Source organism: Equus caballus, chromosome 6, assembly GCF_041296265.1.
Source record: "Equus caballus isolate H_3958 breed thoroughbred chromosome 6, TB-T2T, whole genome shotgun sequence".
Taxonomy (NCBI): Eukaryota; Metazoa; Chordata; class Mammalia; order Perissodactyla; family Equidae; genus Equus; species Equus caballus.
The window spans coordinates 94,187,384-94,208,437 of NC_091689.1; the positions used below are offsets into that span (position 1 = coordinate 94,187,384).

Below are 21,054 nucleotides of genomic sequence, written 5' to 3' on the forward strand. Positions count from 1 at the left end.
TGAGGAGTGAATGGATTTAATTAGCTCTAATCCCACCTTTTATGCTTGAGCTTTGGGTCGCATTTGTGGCTAGTCTCTTTCTGACCTTGTCTCAATTCAGACAACTGATCATCTGTCTGATTCCAAAGAAACCCTTCCTGGCACCCCAGTGTATGTCTTCTCCCTTGGGCCCTGTTGCTCAGTCCTTGTTGTCAGGCACCTGTCAAGAACTGCGACCCTCTCAAGTCAGACCCACTTCTCAACCCAGAATGTGGCCCTTGATTTTCAGCCCAACAGCTGAGGGCCCCTAAGTTTGTCTGACATTTGAAATCTTGAGTGCCGCCTCCCCTGGATCCCGCTAGGGAGCTGTTCCCCTTCCACTGCAAACTCCCAGTGTCCTGCAACTAATTGCAGTTGGTAAATGCACTGAAACAGCTCTTTTATTCAGAAGGGCTCACCAATTATATTATTCATCACATTTTCTTCTTCCCTACTTTTTGTTTACCTTTTTTTTTTTTTTTTTTTTAAAGATTTTATTATTTCCTTTTTCTCCCCAAAGCCCCCCGGTACATAGTTGTATATTCTTCGTTGTGGGTTCTTCTAGTTGTGGCATGTGGGACGCTGCCTCAGCGTGGTCTGATGAGCAGTGCCATGTCCGCGCCCGGGATTCGAACCAACGAAACACTGGGCTGCCTGAAGCGGAGCGCGCAAACTTAACCACTCGGCCACGGGGCCAGCCCCTTGTTTCCCTTTTTTTGTGTGCATGCGTTAACTCCCACGATAATTGAGGCTCACCAAGTTTCCTTGTGTTGCTAGTAGTTTTTGGTTTTTATAGTTTACTGCTTTATGGTGCATAAAAGTTTGTGTTACATTATTACTTTTTTATTAAAACTATCCCTTTTTATCACTGTTTATGTTTTTGGAATTGAGTTGTTTTGGTCTGATAGTGACAGTATCATCTCTGCTTCCCTTGTGTTGTATTACCTTGTATATCTTTGCTATTTCTTTATATTTAACCTTCTTTTGTCATTTTAATTTGTGTGCTTCTTATAAAGATAATGTAACTGAGTTTTGCTTTTTATTTTTTACCTAATATGAAAATCTTTATTTTTAAATTGAATAATCTAAACTTTCCGCTTTTTGTAAGGGAGACACTCTTGAAAGTACGTACCACCTTATTTTATGGTTTCTGTTTGCCGTTCTTGTTTTGTACATGTGTATACATTTACTTGCTTATAAAGGAAATGCATACACACAAACATATTTACATATACATACAGATATTATAAAATATGAAAATCACGAAGAAAGTAAGAATCTCCAGTAATCCTATTACTCATTCTTATTGTTGACATGTGAACAGATGTGCATACTTCCAGTGTCTTCCTTTACTTTTTAAAATAAAAAGTGTTTATCATGATTATACTGCTTTATAACCTATTTTTTTCCAGTGAAGAGAAAGATATCATGAACATTTTGTATGGCTCTAAATATTTATCTATAATATCTTTTTGTGGTTTTAAAATATGTTTTAATACAAAGTATTCATTAATGAATAAAATAAATTATTCCATACTCTGATTAAGTAAGATTATGTAAACTTGTGGAAAGGCCTTTTATTTACAGAAGCATATGTGGAATATTATACCATTTATGTAAAACATGTATGTTTGCATACATATCAATTGAATGCTTATATATGTTTGAGTATGTATATTTATGTGTTAAATACCTCTATATGCTTGAATTTTAAAAATTAAGAATTTATTTACATATTACTTATATAATAAAAAGTAAATAACATATTCATTTAAAATATTCAAGTGAATGCCAAAAAATTAGGTAGTTTAGATGAAATGGACAAATTCCTAGAAGACATGAGCTATGGAAACTGACTCAAGAAGAAATAGCAAATCTGAATAAACAAGTAAAGAGATTAAGTTAGTAATCAAAAAACTGACCTCAGAGACAAGCCCAGGGCAAGATGGCTTCACTGGTGAAGTTCAGGAAACATTTAAAGAAGAAGTAATATCAATTTTTCACAAACTCTTTCAAAAAATAGAAGAGGAGGGGACACTTGCCAGCTCGTTCTGTAAAGCCAGTGTTACCCTGATAGCAAAACCAGTCAAATGTCACAATAAAAGAAAACCACTGGCCAATGTCTCTTATATATACATATACAAAATGCTCAGTAAAATCCTGGCAAACCAAATACAGCAATATATAAAACACAACCAAATGGGATTTATCCCAGGAATGCAAGGTTGGTCTAACATTTGAGAAGCAGTTAATATGGGGGCTGACCCCATGTGGCCTAGTGGTTAAGTTTGGCGTGCTCCTCTTTGGTGGCCCAGGTTCGGTTCCAGGTGTGGACGTACACCCTTTATCGGTGGCCATGCTGAGGAAAATTGGCACAGATGTTAGCTCAGGGACCATCTTCCTCAATCAAGAAGAGGAAGATTGGTAACAGATGTCAGCTTAGGGTGAATCTTCCTCAGCAAAAAAAAAAAAAAAAAAAAGAAAGAAAGAAAGAAAGAAAGAAAAGCAGTTATTATGCTACATCAGTAGAATAAAGGACAAAAGCCACATAGTTGTCCCAATAGACACAGAAAAGGCATTTGACAAAAAGCCAACAATCTTTCATAATGAATATATGCAACAAAGTAGGAATAGAAGGAACCTTCCTCAACCTGATACAGGGCACCTGTGAAACTCCCAAAGCTAACAACATATTTAATAGTGAAAAGATTGAATGCTTTTTCCCAAGACAAGGATATTCACTCTCACCTCCTGCATTCAGCATTGTACTGGAGGTTCTGGCTAGGGCAATTAGGTGAAAGAAAGAAAGAGAGAGAAAGAGAAACAAAAGAGGAAAGGAAGGAAGGAAGGAGAGAAGGAAGGAAGGAGAAAAGAAAGAAAGAAGAGAGGGAGGGAGGGCATCTAGATTGGAAAGGAGTAAGTAAAAGTATCCTAAGGAATCCAATAAAAATCTATTAGAACTAATAAACAAGTTCATCAAGGTTGCAGAGTACAAGATCAATATACAAAACCAATGGTAGTTCTGAAAGAGATTCTAGAGCATAGGTATCATTTTTTCCTTACATTTTTGGCAGAATTCACCAGTGAACCCATGTGGGCCTAGTACTTTCTGTTTTGGAAGGTTATTAATTATTGATTCACTTTCTTTAGTAGATACAGGCCTATTCAGATTATCTATTTCTACTGTGTGAGTTTTGGTAGACTGTGTCTTTCAAGTAATTGGTCTGTTTCATCTAGGTTATCAAATTTGTGGGCGTAGAGTTGTTCATTATATTCCCTGTTGTCTTATTAATATCCACAGGATCAGTAGTGATCGCCTCTCTTTCATTTCCAATATTAGTAATTGGTTATTCTCTCTGTTTTTCTTAGTTAACCTGGCTAGAAGTTTATAAATTGTATTGATCTTTTCAAAGAACCAGCTTTTGGTTTTATTGATGTTCTCTATTTATTTCCTATCTTCAATATCCTTGATTCCTGCTCTAATTTTTATTATTTCTTTTCTGCTTATACTACGTTTAATTTGCCCTTCCTTCTCTATTCTAATCTTAATTCCTAAAAACGGAAGCTTAGATTGTTGACTTTGGTTCTTTCTTCTTTTCTATTATGTGCATTCAATGCTATAAATTTCCCTCTAGGCACTGCTTTTGCTGCGTCCCGCACATTTTGATAAACTGAGTTTTCACTCTATTTCACTCTAATATTTAGTTAAAAATATTTAGAATAGAAAAATATTTAGAATAGAAATAGAATATTTCACTCTAATATTTAGTTAAAAAATATTTAAAAATTCCTCTTGAGACTTATTTGACTCATGAGTTATTTAATAGTATGTTATTTAATCTTCAAGTATTTGGGGGTTCTGCAGCTCTCTTTCTGGGATTGCTTTCTAGATTAATGCCATTGTGGTCTGAAAGCATGCGTGGTATGATTTATTTTCTTTTAAATTTGTTAAGGTGTGTTCTGGGGCCCAGGTCTTGATGAATGTTCCATCTAAGCTCAAAAAGAGTGTATATTCTCCTGTGTTGTATAAAGTATCCTATAAATGTCAACTAGATCCAGTTGATTGATGGTGCTGGTCAGTTCCAATATGTCCTTATTGATTTTCTGCCTGCTGAACTTGTTGATTACTGATTGAGGGGTGTTGAAGTTTCTAGCTACAATGGTGGATTTGTCTTTTCCTGCTTGCAATTCTTTCAGTTTTTGCTTCATGAACTGTGACGCTCTGTTGTTAGGAGCATACACATTAAGGATCGCTGTGTCCTTTTTGGAGACCCGACTCCTTTACCATTATCTCATGCCCCTCTTTAGCCCTGCTAATTTTTCTCTGAAGTCTGCCTTGTCTGAAATTAATGGAGCTATTCCAGCTTTCTTTTGATTAATATTAGCATAGTATATATTTTTTTATATTCCTTTACTTTTAATCTATCTGTGTCTTTATATGTAAAGTGGATTTCTCAGAAAAACAGTAGAAAGGATCAACAAACTAAGAGCTGGTGTTTTGAAAAGATAAACAAAATTGACAAACGTTTAACTAGAATAAGAAAAAAAGGGGGAAGACTGAAATAAATAAAATCAGAAATGAAAGCGGAGACATTACAATTGACACTGCAGACACACGAAGAATAATAAGAGACTGCTATGAACAATTATATGCCAACAGATTGGATAACCTAGAAGTAATGGAGAAATTCCTAGAAATTTAAAACCTACCAAGACTGAATCATGAAAAAATCAAAAATTTGAACAAATCAATACAAGTAAAGAGGTTAAAACAATAATCAAAAACCCCCAACAGGGGGCTGGCCTGGTGGCACAGCGGTTAAGTGTGCACGTTCCGTTTCTCGGCGGCCCAGGGTTCACTGGTTTGGATCCCAGGTGCAGACATGGCACTGCTTGGCAAAAGCCATGCTGTGGTAGGCATCGCACATATAAAGTAGAGGAAGATGGGCAAGGATGTTAGTTCAGGGCCAGTCTTCCTCAGCAAAAAGAGGAGGATTGGCAGTAGTTAGCTCAGGGCTGATCTTCCTCAAAAAAAAAAAAAAAAAAACCCCAACAAAGAAAAGCACAGGACCAGACGGGTTCACTGATGAATTCTGCCAAACATTTAAACAATTAATGCCTATCCTTCTCAAACTCTTCCAAAAAATTAAAGAGGAGGGAACACTCCCAAGCTTGTTTTACAAGGCCAGCATTTCTCTGATACCAAAGCCAGACAAGGATACTACAAGAAAACACAACTCCAGGCCAATATCCTTGGTTAATATAGAGGCAAAAATTCTGAACAGAATACTAGCCAACTGAATTCAATAGCATATTAAAAGGATCATATACCATGACCAATTTGCATTTAACCCTAGGATGCAAGGATGTTTCAATAGAAGCAAATCAATAAATGTAATATACCACATTAGCAGAAAGAAGGATAACAATTATATGATCATCTCAGTAGATGCAGAAGAAGCATTTGACAAAATTCAACATCCTTTCATGATAAAAGCTCTCCATAAATTGGGTATAGAAGGAACAAGCTTCATCATAAAGAAGGCCATATATGACAAACCCATAGCTAACATCATACTCAACACTGAAAGGTTGAAAGCTTGCCTACTAAGATGAAGAACAAGACAAGGGTGCCAGCTCTCACCATTCTTATTCAACATGGTGCTGCAAGTCCTAGCCAGAGCAATTAGGCAAGAAAAAGAAATAAAAGGTATCCAAATTGGAAAGGAAGACGTAAAAATTGTGTCTGTTTGCAGATGACATGATCTTATATATAGAAAACTCTAAAGACTCCACTAAAAATCTGTTAGAACTAATAGGGGAATTCAGTAAAATTATAGGATAGAAAATCAACATACAAAAATCAGCTGCATTTTTATACATTAACAATGAACTATCTGAAAAAGAAAGAAAGAAAACAATTCCATTTATAATAGCATCAAAAATAATGAAATACTTAGGAATAAATTTAACCAAGGAGATAAAAGATCTGTACACTGAAAACTATAAGATTTTGGTAAAAGAAGTTAAGAAAGACACAAATGAATGGAAAGATATCTTGTATTCATGGATTAGAATTAATATTGTTCAAATGTTCATACTACCCAAAGTGATCTACCAATTTAGTGCAATCCCTACCAAAATTCCAGTGACGTTTTTCACATCGAGACAATAATCCCAAAATTCGTATGAAACCACAAAAGACCCCAAATAGCCAAAGCAATCCCAAGAAAGAACAAAACTGAGGTATCACACTTCCTGATCTCAAACAATATTACAAAGTTCTAGTAATCAAAACAGTGTGGTGCTGGCATAAAAACAGACAAAATTGACTAATGGAACAGAGTAGAGAGCCCAGATAAAACCCCACACATATGTGGTCAACTAATATTTGACAAGGGTGCCAAGAACACACAATATGGAAAGGATAGCTTCTTCAATAAATGATGTTTGGAAAACTGTATATTCACGTGCAAAATAATGAAATTGGACCTCTATCTTACACTACTCACAAAAAATAGCTTGAAATAGATTAAAGACTTAAATGTAAGACCTGAAACTGTAAAAGTACTAGAAGAAAACCTAGGGAAAAAGCTCCTTGATGTAAGTCTTGGCAATGATCTTTTGGCTATGACACCAAAACCAACAAAAGTAAAAATAAACAAGTGGGACTACATCAAACTAAAAAGCTTCGGCACAGCAAAATAAACAATCAGAAAATTTAAAAAGCAACGGCTGAGTAGTTAAGTTCGCATGTTCTGCTTCAGTGGCCCAGGGCTTTCTCAGTTCAAATCTAGGGCACAGACATGGCACCGCTCATCAGGCCATGCTGAGGTGGCGTCCCACATAGCACAACCAGAAGGACCTACAACTAGAATATAGAACTATGTACTGGGGGGCTTTGAGGAGAAGAATAAAATAAAATAAAGATTGGCAACAGATGTTAGCTCAGGTGCCAATCTGAAGAAAAAAAAAAAGACAACCTACAGAATGAGAGAAAATATTTGCAAACCATATGTTTAAAAAAGGGGTTAATATCCAAAATACATAGGGAACTCATACAACTCAATAGCCGAAAAACAAACAATCTGATTGAAAAATGGGCAAAAGACCCAGATAGTCTATTCAGTTTATGTCATTTGTGTATTTTTCTATTGGGGTATTTATATATTTTATGGCTTTGTAAGTTCTCTTTACATATTAAGGATACTAGTTATCATATATGTTGCAAATAATTTATGCCGTTGATATTTGTTAGGTCTATTTGTGCCGTTTCTTGGTTGGCCCCACATCAGCAGTTGTTGGGATTTCCTTAGGGAGATAGTTAAGAGCCTGGACTCTGGGTTCCAATTGCAGCTCAGCTACTGCTCACTGTGTAATCTTGGGAAGTTGCTTTATCTCTTAGCTGTTGCTAGAACGGATATAAAACGATAGTGCCAACTTCATGGGATTGTTGAGAGGACTATGTGACTGAAAGGGCTGAACGGACTACCTGTCAGAATTTAGTCAACACTCCATGAGTTCTGACTGTTACTGTGTTCAGAGATAAATGAATGATGTGGAATGAATGAATGTATGAGTTGTATTTGCTGCCCCGTCTGGCTTCTTTGCATTAACTTTCTCTCAGGTGAAACTTCATGGAGACCTTTCTACACTGTGGCGTTTGGATCCTATTTGTCAGAACTACTGCCTGTGGACCCCCTCTCCCCTTAACGGGGTAGCACATTTGATATAAAATCTCATTCTTATTTTGCTTCAACAACTTGGGAATTTGTTGGGTACTCATTGTGTAGGTTTTCAATTAAGTGTACTTTTCAAATAAATAAAGCTGAGCAAACTAGAGTAGGGGACTCTTTTCAGATACAGTGTATACTCGTTAGGTCTGTTTTTCCTACTTACATAAGAGCGGCAGTTGTCCAAGTCAGAGACGTATCAAGTGAACCAAACGGTGTTGGGAGCTCCGAATGCGCCGTGGAGACTTTAATTCTTTTCTGATTAGTGACATTTTTCTCTCCCAAAAGCTTGGAGGAATGAGAACGTGAGCTTTCCGTGGGGAAGTCTTGCTCGCGTCGTTTCTTTTTCTATGTTTTATGCGTCTGTCTATTCTGCGGTGGAATAAAATATGTCCTCTCTCTGGTCACCGTGCAGCCCCGGTACATGTGCTACCCATTAGACTCAGATCCTCTTCCTAAAACCCCGCAAATGAATGCGAACTCTGTGCTCTTTTACCTTTGAAAAATTTGTAATGTTCACCGTATCTTTTTGATCATTAGATTGGCAAATGCTTAAATTCTCACAAAATTCCCTTTATAAGCTGTTTTTAGTTTTCAGATATTCAATCATACATGCCTTTTAGAAAGGCAAAAAAATATGGTTATTGATGAAAGGGAAGAAAGAATCATTGTCCTGCTACTCCATAATGATTGGTTCAGTCATCTTAAGCTGGATTATTTATAATATATATTTATATTTACTATACTGAATATATAATATATGTAGTGCATAATAAATATAAATATACATATATGTGTAAAACAGAGGATGTGATTTGTCCTGATTGGATTTTACAGGAACAGAATGTTAGCATGTGTTAAAGATCATGTAGTCCAATGCTCTGATTTTACGAATAGTCCGAGCTCAGAAAGACGGCACCTGCTTCCCCAGGGTCTCACGTGGGAGAACCTAGTCAAGAATTCAAGGCTGTGTTCGTGATGCCATTACTGTGGTCATATTTTCGCTCAATTTCAAACCTTTTTTATATTTAACTTTATTTTTACATCAGAGGATTCTTTCGTTTGTTGTGTGTTTTTGTGCAGCTAAACCCTTTCCAGTTATTCCTATCCAGCGATTTGGCAGATTTCCTTTAAACAAGAGCCATCCATATTAGGCAGCAGGTTTATGAGATACCACTAAAGCTACTGAAAAAAAAATAGCAAGGTTACTCTTACTGAAAATGTTCAAAAAACAGCCACCCCCGTGCTTGCAGTGTTATGTGTGTTCCCTTCTTGAAGCCCCTGCGAAGAGTAAGTGGTTGCTTTATGTTGCCTTCACCCGTGCCCTTCGTGCTGCCTGTTGTGGGCTTTGAAGTTGTGTGCTGTGTCCGAAGGTTTCCGAGTAGCGCAAGACCATCATCATTAACTGGATAGGCTTCATAGTTAGGACTGAAAATGATGTTGCGATGGCTCTGCCTCCTCTTTAAACAACGTCTGAAAAGTACAGCTAGCTCTCATTGCGTTGCTCATGGCCCCCCTGGGTGATACCGATTTTCCTTCCCCGCTCTTTGTGAGATGTTCCGTTTCTGGTAAGTAACACTTGGTACTTTCCCATATATCAACAATGTCTCCTTAAATTGCTAGAATGCCCTCTTTCCTTCCTTCAAATCAAGGCACATTTCTTCAAGTATCAGATCATGCTTCATTCATTCATTCATCCTTTTAACACCAAGTCAACACACGGGTTCTGCTGGGCTGGGCACTTCTATGGTGCAGCATGGACTCAGGCTCTAGCCTAATTGAATGAGTTTTTAAAATAATATTACAAAGAGGAGGTATGAGGTTTTGGGAACTAGGAAATCTGACCAGGTCACCCCTCTCTCCAGAGTTTTTCAGTGGCTTCTCATTGGCTACAGGATGAAATCTCTGTTCCTTTGCATGGCATGAAAGGGCTTTTGTGACTTTGACCCCTCTCTGCCCAAGTTCACGGTGTACTCACTCAATAGAAGAGGTCTGGCATTAAAGCGAAACCTGGAGGACGAGTAGGAGAGAGTAGGCAAGGGTAGCCTGGGCTGGACGAGAACAGTCCCAGCAATGGGAGGAGACCAAGAGAAGGTCTTGAGGCAGGAGAGGACATGGCAGCCCCCTGTTGCCTTTCGCGCCCTGTGTTCCTTGTCTGAACTGGAGGCACAGAAAATGATGTGAGTTACTATTTCCTCAGTTTTCCCAAAGATGTTACGTAACAAGTACCACTCTAGATGCTTAGGAGAGAAGTCAATTACATGCAAAGGTGCCCTGGGTTACATCAGGGCTTTCAAGCTCAGTTCTCTTTGGGAACTCTGGCTGAGAAGGCTGTGAGTGTAGAAGGCCACCACTGACAGGTTGTGAATCCTCAGGGCTCTCGTCTGAGTGGGTGCTGATGTCATTATCTCATTTCATCTCCAGTCTGCTTGGCAAGCCCAGAAATTCAGTGACAGGTGCCTGGGGCTTTAAGCCGTTATGCTTTTGCAGACTCAAGTGCGTGATGCTGCTCCCGCCCCCTGCGCTTTTCTGGTTTCCTGTGCTTGGCCTAGTAGGACCTCCGGTCCTCTTGCCTCTACTATTTGACCATGCCTACATGATGTCTGGCAGTTACTTGAATACGTCGTGCAGGTCACACTACTCCCGCCAGCACGGGAGCTGAAGCACTTGGATCTGAAGGAGGAGAAATGTCCATATACCCATGAAACAGAATTCCTTGCTCAGTGGCAGCATTCTACCTCTAAATCCTGCCTGGATTCAGGAGAGAGGATGTCTGGGCCTGTTAAGTACCTAAAGGGGAAAGGAAAGCTCCCTATCCAGTGACAGCTCAGTCCCTGTAGATAACACTCCTCAAAATAGACGCTAGTGTCCAGAACCTCCGGTCAGGGCTGGTCCAGGGGTGAAGGCCACACCGTATGAGAGTGGCCATCCAGAGACAAGATGGCTATTCAGCAAAATCGGTCTGAGCTTTTCCTGCCATTGAGTCCCTTCTCTGTGTGATACCTGTTCATTGTGAACCTCTGTTGGCTGTCCCTCTGCCACCTGCCCATAATTGGATTTTCTAAATCATCTCAACTTGTTATCAGAGGTGTTTTTCTAGAATGTGAACCTGGTCATGTCACCCCACTGCTCAGAGTTTTTCACTGGCTTCCCATGGGCTATAGGATGAATCTCTGTCCCTTTGCATGGCAGGGAAGGGCTTTCCTGGCCGCCACCTCTCTGTCCAAGTTTAACTGGACAGTTTATATTTTGTAAAACCTGAACCAATTCCCCCATAACAGAATTGTGTTGTTATGGTGCCTTTGCACACACAGTCTGTTCCCTTGGAATAGACCTTTTTTAAAAAATAAGGTAGACGTATGGTGGCTTTTTCTACTAGACTCATGTGCCCTGTAAAATCATCTTACTGTATTATGATTACTCTCCAGGCTCCATTCTCTTGATAAGGTTTTTCACGATGAGACTGTATCTTTTCATGTTGTTTTACCCTCAGCCTCTAGTAGCATGTTAAACACATCCATTCACTAAGTATTTTCTGCTTTAGGAACAGTAGAAGCAGTGGTAAACAGACAGGCAGGGCTCCTGCTCTTGAGGAGTGTACATTCTAGTGCGTATATATGTCTGGCACTAAACAAGTAAACAGATAAACATGATGCCATCTGATCGGGGCTCTAGAGGGAAGAGAAAGGATCAGAGGATCGGGAAGGGTCGTGGTGGGTGTGCGGAGGCACTAATTTAGGTAGGGACTTCAGGGGAAGCCTCACTGAGGAGTGAAAGTTGAGCTAAGGTCTGAGGAATGAGAATCCAAGGAAACATGAGAATGTCTGGGGGAGAGTTTTAAGCAGGAGAGAAAGCAAGTATAATGGACCCTGATAGAGCAATGAACTTGATATGTCGGAGGAACTGAAGGAAGACCAGTGCGGCTGGAGCACAAGAGGGCGAGTGGTTGGAGACGCGTCTGGAGAGGTAGGCAGGAGTCAGGTCACGTAGGCTTTTGCCCACCTTCAGCTGTTTCATGACTTGAACGTCTCGGACCTGAAGACTGATTATGCGGGTACTGGTTGTCTTCATCCTCCAGCACAGCCTTGGGCTCCTCTTCGCCCAAGCTGCGTGCCCAGCGGGCCTGAAACCACTGAGTTAAGAGTAAGAGGGTTATACATTTCTCTCCTCCATTTTATTGCTGGAATTTCACCAGATCTGGAGACATTGAGGAAATCGACTTGTTTCAGTGTTTGGTCTCCTGAGCAGGCCTTTGACAGGAGCCGTATCATAAGGAGTTCAGGATGAAGTGAACGTTGGTCGTGGAGGAGCTGTACCGAGCACTCTTTGTGAGTAATACACGGGCCGGAACTCCTTTTATGTGCTCCTGGCTTTTGTCTTCATCTGAACCAGCAACCTAAAAGTGAGAAAGAGCTCCCTGTCTAGTGACACACCATTGAAGAGTGTGGAGTCCTGTGCAAGGACCACAAATGAACTCTAGAAATTTACTACATTTTTCCAAGATGGCAACTGACTTGTTTTGGGTTTGTTTTAATACGAGCACTGAAGACTGCGACTGCTGATTCGGGGAATCTAAAAGGCTTCAGGATAACAGGGAAGCGGGCCGCACATTCTTCTTGCAGCTGTTGCTGTTCACAACACTTTTGACAGTTAAAATACATCACACATTCTCTTGTCCTTTTAATGTAAACATTTACTGTTTTAAGTGGACTATGGAATCAAACCAAAGTAGAAGGACGCAGACTGATATTTCAGAGGTGAAGCTAAGCGCTAGACTAAATTAAATAAAAGTAATTTGCAATCTAACTCAGAGTCACATACTATACATTACACCGTGTTTGTCCCTGGGAAAGATTAAACAGAGGGCTTTCATGGCTTGCTTTATTTTTACAACCTGTTACCAGAAGGGAATTTCATACAGAACAGGCAAAATTTTGAATTAGAATTAAGTTTCAAAAATATGGAAAATGTTTTAAAGGAGAGCCTCCTCAGTGTTGATTTTCTTCTGTGCTTCAGCATTGTCTAAAGTCAAGAAAACAATGCAGACTCTAATTTTTGTTGTTGTTCATCTCCCCAAGAAAAACTTGACCTCCTTCTTTCTCTTTACATTGGCGTCTGGCTCAAGCCTTTACTTTCAACTCTTATAACTTCTTTCAAATTGTATTAAATTTGAAGACTAAGAACCTTCAAAATGACCCACGTTGGAATCCTAGGACTACTCCTGGCTGACTTGATCTGTTTTTTTTAAATATGGATATAAAATTTGGCTTAAAATCCCAATAGTTAACAGTGTGGCATTCTATAAAGTGTCACACCATATAAGAAATTCTGGTGTCCTTGAGGTTAGTTTTACCCTGAAAGGAAAAATTACGAATGAATATAGGTTCAAGTTTGTTCAGTTTCCTGTTTTGCTTAAAATTTTCCTGCACCACACGTAAATTCATCAAACTCCTTTCCTGGCGACAATACTTCATTAGATGACTTTAGTGACTATTCAGGAGATTTTAACTTATGAGTCATAAAATTCTTTTATTCCCCAAAGCATTTCCTGCGTCTGCCTGGAGTTTCACGTCTTTGTGGTTTTAGCTGGACTCCTTGGAGCAGTTACTTTCTCAATGACTGTGTTCTTGCGGTCTGTACGGAATACCTGGGGAGCCGGCTCACAGATTGACTCCTGTTTTTCAAGAAAATTGAAAAATTAATCCCTTTCACTGCCTAGTCCTGGTAATTTTATTGAGAAATTTCCTTAAACTTTTTAACCTCTTCCTCTCATGATGGAGGCGTTTTGACTCGCTGCTTGTGTTGTTCCCAGCATTAATCTTTCTGTGCCCACTTAGGCCTGTTTTTGTCTCTTTCTGTGAATACACCCCAGTGATGCGATGTTCGCCTGTCCCATCAGGTTTTCATCACTCACTTGGTGTAAAGGAAAAGGAGATAGAGTTACAAATATATTGGACCATTTAGCAATTGATGAGAAATGCCTTTGGATATCCTTTTTCCTCCTCTTTTTTTTAGCTCTTTTTGAAGAAGGTGAAAGTCAGGTTATAGTGGAAAGCCAGAACCCTTGTGTGTTCCTGTTTGAAAGGTCCAGGGAAGTGAAGATGATCCTTTCTGACATGTGAGTTTCAGAAATTCTTAGTGATTATTGTTAATACACACGTCGCTTATGTGAAGAGCTTCATCTGCATGTGCATGGCTTTATGTGTTTTAAAAGATGATGCCTGACTGTGTTCTGATAATAGATGGAAGCTGAGCATGCCCAGAGGAGACTGGAGTCTAAGTCTGGATATGCTATTTGGCAAGATTCATCCAGCATGGGACAATGGGACAAACGAAAGATGTAAGGCTAATAGAACATTGAAACGAATTAATAAATTATTTAGGAGTTGATTACTAGGAAATCTGTTACAAGACTTTGCTGTGTTTTGTGTCTTTAAGGACTAATTTTAGAATTTTGTCGAAAAAGCTAGTTACTTATACATTTGTTTAATGGCAACTTTCTCATTTTTCAGCACAGGACTTCTTAAAAATATTTAATCAATAAAAGAAAGGATTCTATTTATAAATCATAAAAGAATATATTTACTAAGTTAGTGTTTTACTAGGTTGATTAGTGTATTATTTATTTTTAGAGGAGAGAAAAATCAATGCAATAATCACTTGCAACTAACATATATACAGAGAGTATAAGTCCTTGGAATGTAGCACACATTATCATTGCATAATCTATATCCATATGCTGTTTATAACAAGCTGAAATGTTAGACCCATGAGAAAAGAACCAGATTCTGGCACAGGACAGTTTTGTGGTAAGGAAAGATGAATGGATTCCAAAATAAAAAAAATTTTAAAAGCTTGATGGTTCCACAATAAAATAAGAGAGCTGAGATGGGGCTTTAAAGATATCTGTGTTAGCACAAGCTGACATTTAAAACACTTAATTCCCTTCTTCATCTGTGTTCTCCTTTACTGCTTCTGATCCTGACTCAGGTAAATGAACTGACTCACCTTAGCAGGTGAGGACAGGAACAAAGATCCCTGGCATTGTAACCTCTCCCCAGTCTCTTCCCCCACCCCTTGATGTGGCCCTTCTTTCACAGTTGTTTTTCCAAACAGTTAGAGGCAGGCCTGTGTCCATCACTGTTGCAGTGGTTGGAGCCTGTTGGCTTAATTGCTGTGAGCATGTTGCTAACGATGCTAGGACCAGATGTTTGTCAATGTGAGTGTTCATACAGTGAAAAAGGCTTTTGTCCACACATACATATGTTGCTCCCTTCACCCTTTCTTATATAAATTTGAGATAAGGGGATTTGCAATATGAGAATGATTCATTAAAAATATATTCAGAGCCCATTTGGATGGCTATTATTTAAAAAAAAAATGTTGGAAAGGATGTGGAGAAATTAGAACCCTTGTACATTACTAGTGAGAAAGTAAAATGGTGCAGCCAGTGCAGAAAACTGTATGGCAGTTCCTCAGAAAATGAAACATAGTAATTCCACTTCCAGATAGATGCTCAAAGGAATTGAGAGCAGGGACTTGAACAGATATTTGTACACCAGTGTTCATAGCAGCGTCATTCACAGCATCAAAAGGTAGAAGCAACTCAAATGTCCATTGAAAGATGAATAGATAAACAAAATATGGTGTATACCCAAAATGGAATATTATTCAGCCTTAAAAAAGGAATGAAATTCTGATACATGCCACAACATGCATGAATCTTGAAAATATCTTAAGTGAGATAAGCCAGACACAAAAGGACAAATATTATATTATTCCACTTATATGAGGTACTCAGCATAGTCAAATTCATAAAAACCTAGAGCATAGAGAAAGAAAGTAGAATGGTGGTTCCTGGGACTCAGAGGAGGGGCTGTGTGGGGAGTTAGTGTTTAATGGGTACAGAGCTTCAGTGTGGGAAGATGAAAATGTTCTGGAGATAGATGGTGAGGATGGTTCCATAACTATGTGAATGTACTTAATGCCGCTGAACTGTACCCCTAAAAATGATTAAAATGGTAAATTTTATGTCATGGATATTTTACCACAATAATAAATGTAGGTATATGTAAACATCAAGGAAAAACACACTCCTGTGTGTGTCTCCTCTACTTTTAATACTTTATTACAGTCCTGCTTCACTTCTGATGCCAGACATGTGGGTTTTCCACACTTCAGTCAATTCTGCCACACCAGCTGGGTGTCTTGCAATTTAACTCAGTTCTAACACTCTCTGCCCCATGCCCTCGCTTGACTTACTAGATGACCAGTTTGTTATATAAAAGAATATAACTCAGGAACAGTCAGATGGACGAGATGTGTAGGGCAGTTGCGTGGGACGTTGGTGTGGAGCTGCCGTGCCCTCTCTGGGAGCACCAATCTCCCAGCATCTTCACATGTTCACCAACTGGGAAGTTCTCCGAACCCATCGTTTTGGGTTTCTGTGGAGCTTAAACTCAATCTCCAGCCCCTTTCCCTTCCTAGGGAGGTTGCGGGGTGGGGGTGGGGTGGGGGCTGAAAGTTCCAACTCTCTAATCACATCCTTGGTTCCCCTGGCAACCAGCCCCCATCCTTAGGTTACCTGGGGGCTTTGCAAAAGTCACCTCACTGACATAAACTCAGGTGTGGTTGAAAGGGGCTTCTTGTGAATAACAAAAGACACTTTTGTTGCTCTGATCACTTAGGAAATTCCAAGGGTTTTAGGAGTCTGTGCCAGGAACAGGACGAAGACCAAATATATATTTCTTATTGCAAATCATAATATCACAGTCTACTCCTTGGTCTTTGAACATGGATCCCTTACAGCAAAATGCTCATAAAAGTTGAAAGGTACTGACGCATTGCTAGAATCCCTTTGCCCCTTAATAACTGTCTAGTTCATCATTGTAACGTATCCCAGGGAGAGGCCAGGTAGGTTTGCTTGCTTTCATTGGAGGTCTTGTCGGGAACCAGGACCAAGACGAAATATGTATTTCTTATTATAAATCACAATATCACCGTATATAAATATATATTATCTAATGTTATTCACCTTCACTTTTATTTAATAGTAGTTATTTTTTAAAAGTCCTAAATAAGAATTCTTTCAAGCCATCATAACTTGAGATTGAAGAGGGGGAAGTTGGACTTTGAGGGACAAATGGCAAAATGAAAAGACATCTGTTCCTCCCCTGCTCCCCCCACTCCCAATGAAAATCACTAAGGGAATGTAAAAGAATTTGCTAATCTGTGGGAGTTCCTGCCAGGTAAGGTAGATTAGGATGTGGTTAAAAGTGATACTGAGGGAAGATTTGTCGTTCTCTCTCAGGAGTAAGTGGCAGAGTTGTAAGTTAGGGGGATCCTGTGAGAACCCAAACAACATTTCTGAACTAGGAGAGTTGAGAGCTTAGAGACCAGGTTAGTCCTTGGGATGGGTGGGGAACTTTCCATTTTGGAAATCCTTTCCCCACTGTGGAACGATGCTATTCAGAAGCAGCTCAGTGGAGAGGTCTAAAGGCAGTTACCATTATACAGCAAAGGTAAGCATTGGGACCTGTCCTTGCTAGGCTAGACAGTAGTTAGCAATCAGATAGACACCAGACATATGCCTATCATATGCTTGGAAAAAGAGGCCAGGCCAAAGAGTAAATTACATGTGGAGAAAATGGTCCTTGGGATAGAAGGTTTGCCAAACATAGTGAAAGGTATACAGAACAATGTCCCCAGTGAGGACAACCAGTAACAGCCGCTCACTCCTATGTCCCTCAATGTACTGGATCACTGAACTGGTAATATAAAGGTAAATTAGTCAAATCTCCAGCTCTCCATGTGAGAGGAGACTTCTAACAGTGCACAGGTGGACCATGAAGGGATTGAAGGGGAATGCGCTCATGTTAATTTGGGGCCAATATCAGGCCAAGTACACTTCTTCCCATTGAGGTGGGAAGGAGAAAATGAACAAGGCATGGAACCTGCAAGATATTCTGCAGTGTAAGCAAATGAAAGTGAAGCTCTGGGGGAAAGCATACATGTGAAAAAAGATATTTTTATTGAAAAAATATTTGCACTTTCAATAAAAGATAAAAAAACTCTATAAAAGAGATGAAAGGTGAAATGTGATCACAGACTAAGATACAACAGAGCTGGAAGAATCCAGAAAATCCTGCAAAGAAACTAACAATCCTAGAGCTGAACTGAAAACTTCATTAGAAACAATAAAGAACCCAACTGAAGCTGCTAAATAGATAATTAGTAATCTGGAAAGCCACTTGACAAACTATCCTATAATGCAGAGGAAAAGGAACGAAGACAGTTGGAAGATTGCCGGCAATAAGATGCTAGATGTAGAATATAGAAAACAACCATCCAGCTCAGTGACTAATTCGTGTCCCTCAGGAAGAAAATGGAAAAAACAAAACAGAAAAATAAAAAAGATACACTAAGAAAGATAGGAATTTCAAGTTTTTAAGACCACGTGTACTACATCCCTGGTAGAATTAGTGAAAAAAAAAAATACCAGCATCAAGACATTTTCTGGTGAAATTTTTGAATTTCAAAAAGCAAAACCCACAAAAATATATCTTAAGTATTTAAACAGAAAAATATTTCTTAGGGAGCAAAAATCAGTCGTGTCTCAGACATCCTCTCAGCCGTTTCCACCAGAAGACAAGGAAATAATTTGGCTTTAGGGTTGTGAGAAAAAGAAGATTTTGACTCTTAAACTCTATCTCCAGTCAATTGTTATTCCTTTATGCAAGAAACAGGAAGATCTTCTCAGATGTACAGTGATTCAGGAAACATATTGTTCACATACTTTTCTTGAAAAATTACTTCATGAAGTAGTCCAAGCGGCTGAGAAATGAATCAATATATAGAGGGAAGATATAGTTTGTATAATATATAAGGACTATTAGTGAGCGTGCAACATAAACATAGACTCTAATTGAAATCATTGTCTCAGATATCGAATCACCACAAAATGCAAAGTCAAAATGATATTTGAAAGGACAGATACATTAAGTAAAAATAGATAGTTTCACAAATAATAATTTGGGTCAAAAATCCCAGATTATGCCAACCAAAAAAGTAGAATTAGGAAAGAAAGGTGTGAGAATCAGTAAATGTGCGCTGACTTCCTCGTCTTACACACAAGGTTTTCCGTATACACTGTTTCATTGCTTGTCATTAATGCAAGTGAATTTAAAATGTATTTGAAGAATGGAAGGTGCTCCGTTCTAAAACTAAAAATGCTACATATGTCCACCAATCCACTAGAGAAAAAGTCAAAAGAAACACTTATCTTGGGGAAAAGGGAAATCACAGTGACCTATAAAATCAGAAAATAAGATGACAAGTTGAGATGAAGTACATTTGTTTTTATATAACTTTAAATGGGATAAACTTTCCCTTTAAGAGATCGATTATCCTCGAATTTGGTTTAAAGCATCCAGCTTTCTAAAAGGGATACTCTATCTAAAAGAGATACTGAAAGCAAAATGACACAGGAAAGTTAAAAATAGAAGGATGGCAAAGATAGAGCAAACTAAATGAAAGTAGGAGTCTCATTTTACTATCAAAATGAAGTTAAAGGTAAAAAACATTAAACATTTCGAATAGATTTAAAAAAACATTGGCTAAAGTGGCAATCCACGATGAAGATGTAACGATCTTGAAACTTTATATGCAAATACCGTGGCTTCAAAATAGACATGTACAAAGTGCTAGAGATAGCGGAACTTGAGACATGAGCGTAATGAGAGACGTGAACATTTCTCTCTCAGGGTTTGACAGATCAATTGGCAAAAAATAAAGACATGGGGGTCTGCCTACTCTACATAATTCACAAGGTTGACATAGTAGAATGTACTAAAATTTTTCATCCAACAGAGAATACAACCAATTTCTTTTCGAGTATGCAAAGAAGAGTTAAGAAAGTATAAGCCTACTATAAACCACTGATAAAACCAAAATAAGTTAGTCCAAACAAATCTGTACGCATCACAATCCTTGAATAAAATATAGGAAAGTAGAAATTAATAATGAAGCAGAAGTAAAAATCCCAGCAACTTTTAAAAAAATAGAACTTCTTGAATGACGCTTGGATGAAATAAGCAAACAGCTACAATTAATAATTTTTTTTCTGGTGGTTAACTGATTTTTCTGCCTGGACACCCGTAGGCATGTGTGTCTTGAATGTGAAGTAATTTCCTCAGTATAATAATTCCGTTTTGATGGTCTGTATTAGTTTTCTCCTGAAACCCCTTGCGCCCATGTGATCTATAGATTTAGTTCTTCATTTCAGGAAATATTCCTTCTGTTCTGACTTGGAAAATGGTTTTTGTCTTTTATTCACTTTGCTTTCTGTTTAAAGGTCTCCATCTTTTGTAGTCTGCTTTCCCAGTGTATCATATGTGTGTATATCTGGTTGCTTTCATTTGTCTGTTTTCTTTCATATTCAATTTTCTTGAGCTGTTTCTTCTTGTCGGAGATTTGATTTTCTGCCTTGTCAGTTCTGCTCTTTGATATTTCTAATGCGTTTCTTATTTCTGAAATAATAGAGATTTTGTCTTTTTTTCTTCTTGACTCTGCCGCTTACTTTTTATTTCATTTTTTCATCCATTTATTGCCTTTTAAAATCTCTGATAGAATTCGTTTTCTCTTTAATTTCCTTGAATGTTGTGACTTGTTTGTGGTTTAATTTCTTTCTCTGTTTTCTGGACTAAGGCTTCCAGGAAAAAAAATCCATTATTTGTCTTTTGAGAACTGAGACTTCTTTCACTGGAGACTTTTTCCCTTAGTTCTTTAAGCTTACTCACTTGTGAAAGGCAGTTCTAAAGTTTTTTTGTCCCAAAACAGTGGTAGGTGTTTTCTGCTGAGCCCGCTCCCGTTTCGCTTGGACGTGGGTGCATCTGCATTCCTGTGAGCGCGAGGAGCGTGGATCGTAGCCCGTGGGTTTAGGAGAGCCCGGGAGGAGCCGGGCTGGGTCCTAACCGTATGGTTGAAGTTGGTGGTTGGTCTTCTGCATCCATTCGAGGAGCCGCTGCCTTAGGCATTTCTTGACTCTGGGGGCACCTTTGAGTTTTAAACTATTTTCCAGCCTCACAGTGGACCCTTTGCGTGCTTTGATGCAAAGAGCCCTCGGGCCTGGATCACAAATTTAATGTGGCCCATTGCTTTTTACTTTTGGGGAGAGCGAGTCCGTCTATTCACTCTCTCCATTCAGCCCTGTCTTTGTTTGTCAGTGAGAATAAATCACACCTCCAAACTGTTCTCCGAGTCCCGCTTGCCCGCCCCTGGCATTTTCCAACGTCGGCGTTCAGCA

At 38.8% G+C, this 21,054-nt stretch overlaps 1 protein-coding gene across 12 annotated transcripts in view; it reads left to right on the forward strand.

The window, feature by feature from the left end:
• The window catches only part of MSRB3 (methionine sulfoxide reductase B3), a 157,677-nt gene that overhangs the window by 102,440 nt on the left and 34,183 nt on the right, over positions 1–21,054 (forward strand). For 3 of the 12 annotated variants that reach the window (XM_070270328.1, XM_070270331.1, XM_070270335.1), the window contains 2 exons: positions 13,767–13,869; positions 13,994–17,831. The exons of the other annotated variants lie outside the window; for them this stretch is intronic. In XM_070270328.1, coding sequence (XP_070126429.1) covers positions 13,767–13,869; positions 13,994–14,141 — 251 coding nt within the window. In that variant the 3' untranslated portion in view covers positions 14,142–17,831. Of the gene's footprint in view, positions 1–13,766; positions 13,870–13,993; positions 17,832–21,054 lie in introns of those variants that run through there. 12 annotated transcript variants of the gene reach the window in all.